This window comes from Seriola lalandi, unplaced genomic scaffold, assembly GCF_002814215.2.
Source record: "Seriola lalandi dorsalis isolate HSWRI2012SDOR001 ecotype SW California unplaced genomic scaffold, Sedor1 jcf7180002054578, whole genome shotgun sequence".
Taxonomy (NCBI): Eukaryota; Metazoa; Chordata; class Actinopteri; order Carangiformes; family Carangidae; genus Seriola; species Seriola lalandi.
Window position 1 is genome coordinate 360,539 of NW_019525131.1, and position 13,668 is coordinate 374,206.

The following is a 13,668-nucleotide window of genomic DNA, read 5'->3' on the forward strand; positions in this document are numbered from 1 at the left end:
AATAGATTTTTGAAAATTCTAGTGATGCGATCATCGTTTACATTTCACCTTGTTGAATTCCACTTCATGACGTCACTATAACTGAATTCACCTGCAGGTATCAGTGTTTCTTCTCATATCATATTAATACTTTATTTATGGTTCAGACGATGTGCTTATAATTAACAACTCTGCCTCTTTCACATGAACCAGCTCGTACCTGGACAGGTGAACTCAGAGTTAACTGAGCCAGGTGATAAACAGCTTCATAGTACAGGTTATCATCCTGGACTCTCACTCCTACTGATGAAGAATAGAGGAGTCATATTTAAGAGCACGCACCTTCACATTATATAACACTGGTCATGTTATCAATATATCAATGTTATATTTTTAATATGCATCATTAAGAAAAGAGAAGCACAATTTCTTCCACTGTCCTGGTGTGTGAATGAATAATGAAGCTGACATCGACTAAACTGCCTTTGTACTGTAGCTTTTCTAAGCTGCAGATTTTTGTCCATTTGGTTGTTTTTGATTTCACTTTGCTTCATATTTTCTTTTCCAACTACACGGCTGGAGGACACTCTTACATGTTGAGTGTTACTGGAAATATTAAAGAGAGTTCATACAAAGAAAATGAATTTTAAATAGAAAATCAACATTATCACTAAGTAAACAAACAAATCCTCTTATCAGACATCACACAAATATATATCCCAAAAACCATTGCACTTTACACCATGCTGAGAGTCAAACCAGATGTTGTATATTATTCCTCTACACGATCGCTCCTTATTGAAAGCAGAGAAAAAGCAGGTACATCACTGAGCTCAGATCAGTCCAGTCCACTTCTCTGTTGTGTAAAAACACAGCTCCACTTTATTTCCAGAGGAAAAACTCAGTTTGGATCCGTGTGTATGTGTGTGTGTGTGTGTGTGTGTGTGTGTGTGTGTGTTCTCAGCGAACCACACAGACATCCAGTATACAGAATCTGGCTCTACAGGTGGGGCAGGGGACTCTGCTGGACAGCCAGGTCTCGGGTCTTTGCTGGTCTTGGCGGCTAGCGAACCAGCGACCCAAACAGGACAAACACCACATGGGTCTGCAGAAACACTCCTGGCAATCTGACTCCATATCAGCTCCTGTAACACACACAGAGACACTGTCACATTAACACACACAGACACACACACACACAGACAGACACAGACACACACACACACACACACACAGTTGCTCACCTTCTGTGTGGCAGAGTCTAACCAGCTTGGTGCTTGCTGGGACCTGCATGCAGCCAATACAGGGCTCGATCTCCTGTGGATGGAGAGACAATGTCCTCAGATTCATTTCACATTCTCAGTGATTTGGGGACTTTATGAGCTCGTCAGCACATGTACCTGTCCACTAGGGAGTGTGTATGGCTGGTTGAGGTCCACCTGAGCTCTGAATGTCTCCAGGAAAAGCTCACTAATGGTTTGGTGGATCACCACGTTGGCAGAGTTTCTGATGGGAGCGTGGAGCTTCTCCCTGAGCTCTGCGTACTCTGTAGAGTGCAGCCTGCAAACAGTGGAACGGGGACTTGTTTTTTTCTGACATGACATATGTTGTTTTGTCTCGACAGACCACGACCAGATCAGGTCTTGAGCCTGTAAGAACACACCTGATACAAAAGGGTCCGACAGCCGGGTTGATGCTCTCCACTCTCAGGGTCAGGATCTGTGCAGGGGAGGCCGAGTCTGGACTCAGCTGGTGCTGCCTGGACTCTGTCACTGTCACATGACAGTCATTCTGTAAGGCCATGTGGACGTGATAGGTGGTCACCTGGAGACGGACAGAGGGGTCAGACATGTGGATGAATGTAAAACTTCAAAATGACAACATGGTGAACGGGACCCGACCATGATGATGATGAAGACAAGAGGAACTGACACAACACTTGCACTGAAGCTCACACTGATCTGCACCTCACTGTGTGTGTATGAGCTTTTCATTCATTGAACAGCTTCCAGTGTGTTTTTACTGTCAGTAGAACAAGGGCTGAGGTCGAACAGTCTAATGATCTCCTCTGTAACCACTTCTCCTCCACCTCAAAGAAAACATCATGAGGTCAAAGATGTGACGGAGAGTTCATTAGGACAGAAGAGCATCTGACTGCACTGACACTAAACTAAACAGACTTTTCTACTGCAGCCATGGACTCATTATGAAGCCTTGAAGCTGCGCTTATCGGTTTTTGTCCACTTGGGGACAGAAAAACACACTGCAAACACAGCAAAGCTACATTAGCATTCATTTTGACTCATGTCCACCTGATGAATCAGTTTAGTTTAGCTGACAGTCCAGTCAATATTCAGAGAACGGTGGAGTTGGAGATAATTCTATGTGGGTTTATCAGTTTAAAGCATCTTCTTCAACATTAAATTAGTCATCTGAACTGAGGACAGTGACCAGTGCAGCTTTAACTGGACTTCCCTTCCTTTGAACGTTGTTCTCCTCGTACCTGGAGTACCAGGTGTTGTGACCTCTTCCTTTTACTTCTTTTAATCTGTGTGATCAATTATTCTTTCACAAGAATAAATTGTATTGTATTGGACTCTGAACAATAACAAAAGACCATGTTGGTTGATGTCATGAAATAGTGTGGGATCATGGGAGTTGTTGTCTTCATCACCGTTACCTTAAGCTCCTCCCAGTTTGGATTCCTTCAGTGTCAGTGGTTCAGGAAATCAAACAGACCCGGTGATTCTAACCATTAAAACATTGACTAAAGCAGTTTCACATTTAAAACTCAGAGATTCAGTGACGCTCTTCAGTGACACAGGACAGGACGTCTCCAGCAGCTGGGAGCTGAGCTGTCTAACATTTCCTCAGCTTGTTTCTCTGATAACTTCAGATCCTTCATCTGGTTCAAATATAGAGCTGAAAACCACCAAGGTGGAAAAAGTGTATGTGACTTAAAACTAAATAAGAGTCAATATTGAGCTTCTGTCAGACAAACACACTGACACATGATCATAGAGGATATGATGTCACTGACAGGTGACCAAATGAAACAAATGATTAAAATCACAGATTTCTCTGGTTTGAAAATTGATGGAAACATTTGTGATAATGTAAAAACACAACTCAACAACATATAGATCACCGGTGTTCTTGTTATATAATTAATGTTATTGGTGGTCAGTATGTTTTACATTTGGGAAACTGGAGGTAATTTCCCACAGAGATAGGAACACAAGACCGTTTTCTCCTCTGATTCAGAGGTCAGAGGTCAGACACCACACCAGGGAGACCGCTCACCTCCACCTGTCAGGGCCAGAACACAGCATCTCCCTCAGGAGACTGACTCACTCTGGTATCTGACACACCCTTAAAGTTAGTGACCCCTAGTGGTCACAATAGGAACTGCATTTTAATATGACCAACAGGTCAAATAAAGTAACTCAAGGACAGTGTTATGAAAACCACTAAAACCAAAGGAGCATGCCATTGTTTTCGATGATACAGAAGGTTTCCTGTTACTGTTAGGAAACTCTGGGGCTGCAATCATTTTGAAGATTGGGTGGGAAATATTTATATAGGTGAAACTAATATCCTGAAAGAGAAGCGCTCTCAGAAAAATATGAGGAATACTCTCAGGTATGTTACTGTCCCATCATCTCAATGTGTTTGGTCTAACCTATTTAGTGATATACAAGTGGGTAAAAGCATGGAGAATCTCTTATTAATACTGTATCAATAACAATTGTTAGGTGTCTTCAAGATATGACAGAATTTATCCAGTTAAACATGTTAGAAAAATTCAAACTGAATATTGATTACAAGTGTGATTTCTGTGGAGAAAAAGAAAGAATTTCCCATCTATTCCCACTGTACGTTTACAAGAATGTTCTGGAGGGATGTGGACAGTTTTCTAAAGAAAAAACTAAAAGTGAATATTGAAATAGTTCTGTTTGATGTCAAGGTAAGATTAAAGCAACATGTTGTATGAAATACAACTTTTTATTATTTTTGGAAATTTCCATATTCAGAAGAAAGCGAGGTCAAGAACCAAGCCGACTTTCCTGCTCTTTGTTAATGAATTTAAACAATATAGCAAAACTTCATCTGCTGTTAAAAACAGAAAAGCTCTTCAGACTTTAAAACTGTTGAATTAATATAATATGCTGCATATAACACAAACTGTGGCTTTGAAACATCTAAAATTGGATTTTTTTTTATTTATTTTTTGGTTTGTCATTGTCTTTCCTTTATTGTTTCATTGTCTATGTGTATGTTTGTACCTTTGTCTAGAACTATATGACAGTGTTGGGCCGTAGGTGGCCCACAGAGTCTTTCACCCACCTTTAGCACCCAGCTGTCAGTGATGATGACTCTGGCTCCTGGGGCCCCTGTAGCAAACTTATCTATGCGTCTGAACTCAGTGTTGACACTGACTGCCACAGAGCCCCAGCCGGAGTGAGGGGGCTGTACATGGGCCTGCAGGGCCCGGCTGATTGGATGGTTGTGCCAGTGATGGCGGGACCAGTAGATGACGAGTGTCCAGCTGATCAGCTGGAGGCAGAGGGATAGGAGCAGAAACGCTCTCCAGCTGTCGCTCACCTGGGGAGACATGGCGTGACATCACAGGTGAGACGTGTAGATCATCATCACTGAGTAACTGCTGCTCACAGACAGAAGGGAGGACGTCCACAGACAAGGACACGCAGGACGACTGATAAAATAAATACTCATCACAAGGTCCCTCACTTCTGTTTGGACTGAATTATAAATCATTTTGAAAAAATAAAATCAATAACTAAATATTTTTAATCATTATTTACAAAGTATTTCTGTGTATTTACTCATCAGAAGACTCACATATGTCCATTGACAGCCTGTCATTTCTTTTACAGCAGCGGGGGCTGACTTAGTGGCATCACTCAGGTTTTGTCAGTTCAGTCACAACTGATAAAACCTGGTGAAGTGAAACTGTCTTATTTCAGCAGAGCAGTTAACTGCACTGTAGCTTTCTGTTTGGGAGGTTTGCTAATTCGCTGACACAAATGAAACAGGTTTAGGTTCAGCAGAGATGCATCTGCCGTGGGGCTGAGCGCCGACAAACTTTACAGCAATGTCTCAGAATGCACCTCTCTCCCCCTGAAACAACCAATGAGCAATTTGCAATGACATCTGTGTGGGAAACCTCCCTGAAGGGGCCCCGTTTAGAATAAAAACAATGGGGATCAGTTCCAAGATTTTTCATGTTCTTATATTTATTTATTTATTTTTAAATCCTACTGATGTGAACATCTGGAACATTTTTCGTTGGTGTCAGAATATTTATTACATAATACTGACTTCAATCACTGCTGAGGTTCAGACCAGTGACTGGTGCTCCTCACTGACTCTGCACAACATGGAGCTGAACATGAACATGAGAGAAGTCTTTACAGGGAAAATAAAGCTGAAAGCACATGATCAGTCAACATAACCACTTAAACTAAAAGTGACAGAAGACATAAAACGTGTATAAAGCATCTCATCATGTAACATAACAGCTAGGTTCAGCACCCTGAGTGTAAAGAGCAAAAACATACTCTCCAAAACTGTTCACATCACAGGGAAGGTGATGAGCAAGTCAAGGATAAACCTCACACCCACGACACTCATACAATGAATAAAGTGAAAATAAACTGAAACAGTGAAATACAGTTTTATTATTATTATTTCTGTTCATTATCAACTGTGTTGGGACCAATCAGACTGTAGCAGAGGTAGTCAGTAGAGTAGTCAGTGTTTCAGAAAATGAATGTGGTCTGAGTGACCGGATCTCAAATGTGATCAGATCACCTGAGCTGGATGTTGATACCTGAACAGGTGTGAACAGGGCCTGTGTGAGTCACCTCAGAGTCACTCTCACATAGTTTTTCATCTCTTACTTCGTGGATTTGGGAAGTTTTTTTTAAATAATGTGACGCAGCTGCTCATCCTCTTCCAGCAGCACGGTAAGTGTTTTTAAAACGAGAGGATTATTTAAGAATTCACCTGAAGTGAAGAACCGTTTGGAGACAAACTGTTTTTGTGCTTGAAAACTAAGAAAAAACATGTTTGGGAGTAGTCAGGATTTCACTGAACCCAGTGTAGTAGTGAGGGATGATCTCTGTTTTCTCCTTTACTGAATCTCATCTCCTGCACACGGCCATCTCTGCGCAGCTCCACATTAAATCTCATTAATCACATCATTACAGCGTGGAGCTGCTCTGAATTGTGGGTTGTTAAACAGCTGTTATGGAGTGTGGCGTGTGTGTATCAGGTTTGTAGACCGTGTGTTCATTGATGCACAGACGGACAGAGGGAGACAGGCTGACCTGGTGAACGTAGCCCAGCTTCTTCTCTGGAGCAGCAATACACATCCCCATGTAGTAACCTGGAGAGATGAACAACACACACATGAACCACAGCAGCCAGCGACCCAGATCTCCTCCACACAACACACCCCCAACCCTGACCCACACATAAACATCCACTGTGGTCTTCTCTGTACCCGAGCACACTCCACCAGGTCAGCTGTGCAGGAGGTGCAGCATGGCCAATTATATCAACTGTGTATGTGTGATGTTGCTCTGTGAGCTGCAATGATTAGCTGATTAACCGACCAGTCAAATTACAGACAATAATAAAAATCTGCAGCCATGGTTACAATAGAAAACGTGTTTTAGTCACTTTAAGCAAAATGATAAAGACTCGCTGCTTCCTGCTCAGATAGAAACAGAATCTTTGGGTTTAATGACACCGAGCCTTGTTCACTAGTATCTGATATTTTTATAGACATAAAGATGAATTGCACAATTGAGAAAATAAGTAGAAGATTAATCAATAATAAAAAAGAATCTGTAGCTGCAGCTCTAAATGAAGTGCCGTCCACTCACAGTAAACAGTGGCCTGCTACTTCCTTATCTATGTTATTCATCTGCGAGGTTTATTACACTTAAGTCCAGGACCATGTGCTGAGAAACCCGACCCGCTCTCAATTCAGAGTGTGTGTTCTTCCGTTCTTTAGAAAACAGGCTGAGAGACGAGCAGAAAACACTTCAAAAGTTATTGTAAAAAAACAAAAACAAAACACTACACCAATAACCCAGTGAAACCTGTGTGAGGGGAAAAGCTCTCTTCACTTAGCAAACAAGCTAAATTTTATTTATACAGCACATTACATTCCAGGTGGAAATACAATGAGCTGCACAAAGCGTGATTTATCAGGAAACTATGTGGACAGTGTAAAGATCAAAGATTAGACACAGATTAAAACAAACACATAAATGATATGAAAAACATTAAGAAAATAAAATAATTAAGACAAACAATCGATCAGTAAAAAAGATATGTAAATTAAAACTTCTAAAATGTACGAATAAAATGGGATTCATAAAATAATAAATAGTCCAATAAAAATAATACATATAAAACCAACAAAAGGAATAAAAGTAAAATAAGATGGTAAATTAAGACCAGCAAACAAGATGACTGGACAGCACAGCTAAAAAGGAAAGTTTTAGTTTAGATTTAAAAGATGATAATGTAGCAGCACCTCTAATATGATATGATTATATGAAGTCTCAGCCCAACAGGTCAAGTTCTCATGTCAAATGTACAAAGTGTTCTGCTCCTCTCTTATCACCGCCAGTCAACACACTTTTGGCAAAGATACACCACAACAGACAGTTACACAGGCTGGACTCTTTCACTGGAACATGCTTTATCCAGACATTTCCTAAATACTGTGTTTATCCAACATCAGTCCTGACCGCAGCGGCCATGGGTTTGAGTCCGACCCACGGCCCTTTGCTGAATGTCATCCCCTCTCTCCCCCTGAATTTACTGTCTATCTCTCACTATACTGTCTGAATAAAAGCAAAAAAATGGCCAAAAATATCATTTCAAAAGACAGTCACAGTCCTCGCCGGGTCTTCTCTCTTGCTCAAATGTCAGATTGACAACAACAGACACATCCACTCCATCAGATTATCATGTTTCCCTCACACCTGTCAGTTGTCAGGGAAGAGGAGTGCAGCTGTCAGTCAGTCTGACAAATGACACAGTACAGCATCGTTTCAGTCTGCTGTATGGAAGCGTTACAGATTAAGTTACTATGACAACTGATAAACGTGGTGAATAAAACAGTGACTGTGTGCAGGAGAGAGTCAGGAGCCGCTTTAAACAGCCTCTGTTAAATGGAGATTAAAAAAATACAACTGAAATCGCAATATCTGCAAAAATTATCGCAATATTATTATTTTTTGCATATTATGCAGCCTTAGTTAAAATCATGTAAGATTTTGATGTAAACTATGAAAGTAAAAACTTTCATAAAGTCCAGAGTCAGACTGGACAGGTCTCTACCGAGCCGGGAAACTTTTTCTTTCTTTACTGTGCAGTAAGTTAAGGTGAGTTTTACCTGTGAAAGGTTTGACTCGTGTGCAGAGGTTGAAACTGTCAGGGAGGGGCAGAGGGAAACAGGAGGTACAGGTGTGTGCAGGAGTCGTCTGGCTGCTGATCAGCAGTTACAGCGGTGACACACAGCTCATGGAGGACATTTCAAATCCTCAGTGTCACAGCTCAGTCAACTCTGAGTCTCTGCTGCAGCAGAGAGGGAACAGAGGCTGGTGACAGCAGCTGTTTGCACATCTGCTCACAGCTGCTCTTCAAACTGTAAACACATACAGGCTCAGGCTGAAGCAGTGAAACCATGGCAACATTACACTTCCGGGTTCTTGTCAAAGTTTTCATCTGCTCACAAAAGTGAAAAGTTTAATGTAACATGATCCAAAGCTCACTGAGGAGCCAGGAGCTGCTCCTCACACCCAGCCAGACAGCGGCTGCTGGGCCGCTCAGAGCGAGTCTGAGGACGGACATACCGCCAACCTGAGACTGGACGTCGGAGGGTGCTGGACAAGTCAGATTCACGTCACCGCGTCCAGGACGTGACGAGAAACACAGGTGTTGACACAACACAGGACTCTCCCACACGCCGCTAAACTCAACTGAAGAGTACGGACTTAGTCAGACCCCGGTCCCCGGTCCCCGGTCCCCGGTCCCCGTGTGTCAAAGTGTCAGCTTTTACCTAGAGGCAGTGCGGAGTGGACCAGCACGGTGACACTGGTCCTCCGGACATGGTACTGGATGAAGCCCACGTCCTCGCTGCCCAGCCAGGACGAGAAGAGGTTCTGGACGGTCAGACCGGCCGAGCGGAACTCGGTGGGCGTGAACACGAAGCACAGACAGAAGACGACGTAGGCCAAAGTGAAGCTGAGCTCCGGACTCTCCATCCTGGATCTGGTCTTAGTAGACCACCACCATATTTATGATACTTTTCTTCCTCATACGTTTCACTCTTCTTCTTCTTCTAATGAATTTCCGGCAGCGTTTTCACTGTGAATCGTAATACCGCCCTCCACAGTTTCTTCAGGTGAATTAGCGCCACCTGCCGGACTGGAGTGTGGAGCATTACAGACAAGGCTCTGCTGTTTATTCTGTATTTTTGGCTGGACCACAACGGCAGGGACAGCCCTATAATCTGGAATGTCACTGACTGACTGATTGACTGAATGACTGATCATATTTCCACCATTGGTCAGCCAAGTGTCTCATCACTGAGTTGGAGTTTCTGTCACAAACAGGTTCTATTAGGGGGATGTTTACAGCTGCAGTTTTGGAAACTTAGCTCATTGTCTCTAGATTTAGAGACTATTTTTCAAACAGTCTGGGTATAAACCTGGTTCAGGTCTGGACCATGTGTGGATGCTGACCGGGGGCTCAGGGCTGCACCTCTTGTTACAGGCAGTCCACTGAGTCGCTCTGGTTTCCTGCTGCTCGGGAACTGCATGGAAGATGAGGAGCACTTCCAATACACTGAGCCTCGCCTCCATTACAACAAATAAACTACTTTGATTACATGTATCATTATTACTAAAGGAGGCAGAGGAATAACTGAACATAAGACACACTGAGCAGAGAGAGCAGGAGAGAGGGAGGGAGAGAGAGAAGTCATCAGTAACAAGGCTTCATACTAACGACAATGACCAACTCTACATATCAAACAGAGGGAGTTAGACATAAAGACCTGCCTCTAATAAAAGTCTATGATTTTCTGGAGCTGAAGTAAATAAAGACTAAACTATTGTGGATCCAGACGGAGGCTGTGGTCTGTGAGAGACTAAATAACAACGATAGTATGTCTCGGGCCCCAGTTGGGTTTAGTCCTGGCCCCCAGCTGATAAAACACAAATTACTCTCAACTACACCTTCAGTGGTGCTCACTTTATTCCAGTCCGATTTCTGCCTCAGGTCTATTGTGTTCTACAAGTAAGAAACTGATTTTAGTTGGTTATTAATACTTCCCTCCTCTGTTTTTGATGGAAGATGTCCAATCAGAAAGGGGAAAGGAGAGGTTTCATCTGAATGAACAGAGACACTGTTTGTTATCATGGTGCATTTCATGTTTATTTATTTAATTTGTTTTAACTCCACTTGAATGCATTGGCTCACAGCACAGTGTGGAAGGCACCATATACACATATTTAACATTTTATCACAAAGTTATGATGATGAAATATATGAATAAAAATGTATTTTATTCAGGAATATGAAAATAATTTTGCTGGTAAAACAAATATTTAGTTAAAGATACAAATATTAATAAATAAGCTTGACATCTTTGAAAATTTTCTTAAATGTACAGTACAAACAACAGGATTAAACCAGAGTGTGTGTGTGTGTGTGCGTGTGCATGTGTGTGTGTGTGTGTGTGTGTGTGTGTGTTCAGGGTTCAGGGTTCAGACTTGGAGAGACACTGTAGTCCCGGCAGCCTCCAGCGTCGAGCACTGCCATGGATCCTCAGGTCCAACCACTCCTGCTGAACAGGACCCAGAGCCAGACTGAGAGCACAAACACAGACAGAAGCGTTCTTACTGCAGGAACTCCACTGGCCCCAAAACACATGAAGAACACGGAACCTTCAGAGGTTCTTTACTGTTCCACACCATCACTGCCTCCACGTAGAAGCTGTAACACATACCTTGGGGCGAGGTAGGGCTCTCCGGGGTTGGAGGGGTCCACTGGAGGGAGGTCAGAGGTCATAACAGAGGGGTCAGCCTGAGTCAGGTCTTCACCCTCTACACAGCCCAGGTTGGTTATACTGCTCCCCACCGCTGCATCAGAGCTGTGTCTGCTGCCGGCTGGACCTGAACAGGTCAAGTCAAGTCAATTTCTCTATGTATAACGCCAATTCACAACATACGTTATCTCAAGGCACTTTCCAAATAGAGCGGGTCTAGACCTTCTCTTTAAAATATTAACTACAGAGACCCAACAATTCCCACCAAGAGCAGCACTAGGCCACAGTGGCAAGGAAAGAGGCAGAAACCTCGAGCAGAACTGGACTTAGAGTGGGGGGCCATCTGCCTCGACCGGTTGGGTTGGAGAGAGAGAGACAGAGAGGGAGAGAGAGAGAGAGAGAGAGAGCAAGAGAGAGAGAGAGAGCAAGAGAGAGCGTAGAGGAAAAGAACAAGAAAGTACAGTGATAGCAAACTTAATAATAGTGACAGTAGTGGCAGTAACAGCAATAGTAATGTAGAGGCAACTGTAGTGCTCCTACTGATAAAAGTAGTGATAGCTAATAACATTAATAATAATCATTATTAATTATAGTAATTACACAGGTACACACAGAGTTACTGCCTCAGGTTTGACTTCTTCTTCAAACCAATCAGTTCCTTCAGAGCTGTTGTGATATATTTTTATTTATAAGAGATGTACACCTAATATCTAAGACGTGTGTACTAAGTATCCTGTGTGATCACTGGTGTGTGAAGCAATTAAAGTATGTAGGTACCCAAATCATGAAATGTGTCATGGCTCATTCATGGTTCTAGCACAACTGCAGTGAGTCTCATATATGATGTCCCGGACTTTGATGTTGGGCCACATTTGACCCACACTCTGCTGTTTACATGTTTCTAAAGTCTTCTTCAGGTTCTAAATACAGATCCAGTCCCTGAGCCTGTGGGTCTGAGACCAGAGTGATACTCACAGCAGCGTGTGAAAGGCTCCCAGGTTCTGGACTGCAGGTATGGTTTGGCCTGAGGCTGCTGGAGCAGACACACCACTGCTGAGTCCACCTGCTGAAACACCCTGCAGAAAGAAGGGAAGATTACAACGGTGAAGCACACCTTCCAGCAGGTCATCGGCCCCATTAACTACATTTCTAAACTCCAGATATTTCCTGGTGCTTTTTGTTTTCTGTTTTTTGTTTGTTAACTCAGTGGTTCTCAAACTTTTTCACATCAAGGACCCCTGACCTGACACAAATTAGACCATGGACCCCATCTGGTAAGATAACAGATGTTTTATTACAGAAAGTGTTTGAGACCAATGACCAAAACAGTCATATATTAAGTCAATGTGTTACTGATCGATAAAATTATAGTGAAAATAAATGATTTCCCTTTTTGCTCAGGACCCCCAGGGACCCCTTGAAGGACCACTGTCTTAACTGACTCAAACATGGAGCCCGTTCTCATAGAAGTTACTGTCTCAGGAATGTGTGGTTCAGCTGTGACACAGAAATGTATCCTGACTGATCTGAAAGTTTGTTCATGTTTCACTTGAAGATTCACAGTTCAGCATCTATGTGAATAATGAGAAGAGGATCCTGGTCAGGGGACGGTTTCACACAGACACACTGACTGTGTCTTAGATATAACAAACAGTCAGACTTCAGATACACTGAGTCTAAATTCATCTGTGCACAAAGCTGAACTGCTTTGAACTAAACTGTTCTTGACTATCTTAAGCCGGACTGTGGTACAATGGATTCTGGGTAAATTAAGACCGAGGAACCGAATCCAACCACTCAGCTCTGTTTACCCTCAGCACAAAATGTTTGTCTCTTGGAAGAATTCAACAGTTACAAGGACGTTTTACTTTCAGTGGAGAGTGAAACAAAAAAAACAAAAATCTGATTTGGAAAAAAAACCTCTGCTGTGTCTAAAAACTCTTTCCCTTCTCTTTGCTCTCTCCATAACAATGTCAGCAAACCACAAATCATGAGCCATGTTTTCCTGTTTTATGTTGTTTGGTGCTATTAGTCAGCACAGGTGTCATTGATTGTTACCATGGTAACATTGGGCCTCATTAGCCAACCATTCTTAAGAAGAAGTTAAAACCCACTTGAGCACTTTTTACGAAGATTCTGACATTCAATGTCGTCTTTTTTGGGATTTGTTCTTAGGAAAGAACAGAGTCTACACACACTCAGGAGTACTCTTACACACATTTGAGTGCTGCATTTTCTTCTGTTCTACAGTTATACAATAATATGTTATTTAAATTACAATAATATTTTTGTAATTTTCAATATTTCGAAAAAATTACTTCTGTTATTTTACAAAGCATTATGGTCTTAAAATAAATTAACGTTACATTAACACTTAACTGCTCGTTTTGCACCTGCATACGTTCAGCAGAGGTGCAAATTATGATATTTCACCTAGCTCATTAATATTCATGAAGAACCTACCACCCAACCACACACACACACACACACACACACACACACACACACAACCACACACACACACCGACACACACACACACACACACAGACACACACACACACACACACAACTAGGCCAACACTATAACTAC

The 13,668-nt window shown here is 42.3% G+C and overlaps 2 protein-coding genes across 2 annotated transcripts in view; both read right to left on the reverse strand.

Moving 5' to 3' along the window:
* Positions 1–358: 358 nt before the first annotated feature.
* Positions 359–9,352, reverse strand: tmem129 (transmembrane protein 129, E3 ubiquitin protein ligase). Its single transcript, XM_023417831.2, has 7 exons — positions 9,086–9,352; positions 6,333–6,391; positions 4,327–4,584; positions 1,643–1,803; positions 1,380–1,539; positions 1,224–1,296; positions 359–1,124 (listed from the first exon to the last, which is right to left on the reverse strand). The coding sequence occupies exons 1-7, from the start codon at positions 9,288–9,290 to the stop codon at positions 940–942; spliced, it is 1,101 nt and encodes a 366-aa protein (XP_023273599.1). The 5' UTR covers positions 9,291–9,352; the 3' UTR covers positions 359–939.
* Positions 9,353–10,438: 1,086 nt separating this feature from the next.
* ccdc142 (coiled-coil domain containing 142) overlaps positions 10,439–13,668 on the reverse strand; it is an 18,902-nt gene continuing 15,672 nt past the window's right edge. Inside the window, exons 15-17 of the mRNA XM_023417829.2 lie at positions 12,053–12,218; positions 11,039–11,204; positions 10,439–10,898 (exon numbers count right to left, since the gene is read on the reverse strand). Of these exons, the coding sequence (XP_023273597.2) occupies positions 10,790–10,898; positions 11,039–11,204; positions 12,053–12,218 (441 nt within the window). The 3' untranslated portion in view covers positions 10,439–10,789. The remainder of the gene's footprint in view (positions 10,899–11,038; positions 11,205–12,052; positions 12,219–13,668) is intronic.

What these genes read in the sequence shown, in the direction of transcription:
- tmem129 (XM_023417831.2), bottom strand. Translation starts at nt 9,290, where the DNA reads ATGGAGAGTCCGGAGCTCAGCTTCACTTTGGCCTACGTCGTCTTCTGT. An exon ending in CCACTCCGCACTGCCTCTAG is followed by an intron (nt 6,392 to 9,085) that starts GTAAAAGCTGAC and finishes TCATCTCTCCAG; the next exon opens with GTTACTACATGGGGATGTGT. An exon ending in GTCGGACCCTTTTGTATCAG is followed by an intron (nt 1,540 to 1,642) that starts GTGTGTTCTTAC and finishes CACTGTTTGCAG; the next exon opens with GCTGCACTCTACAGAGTACG.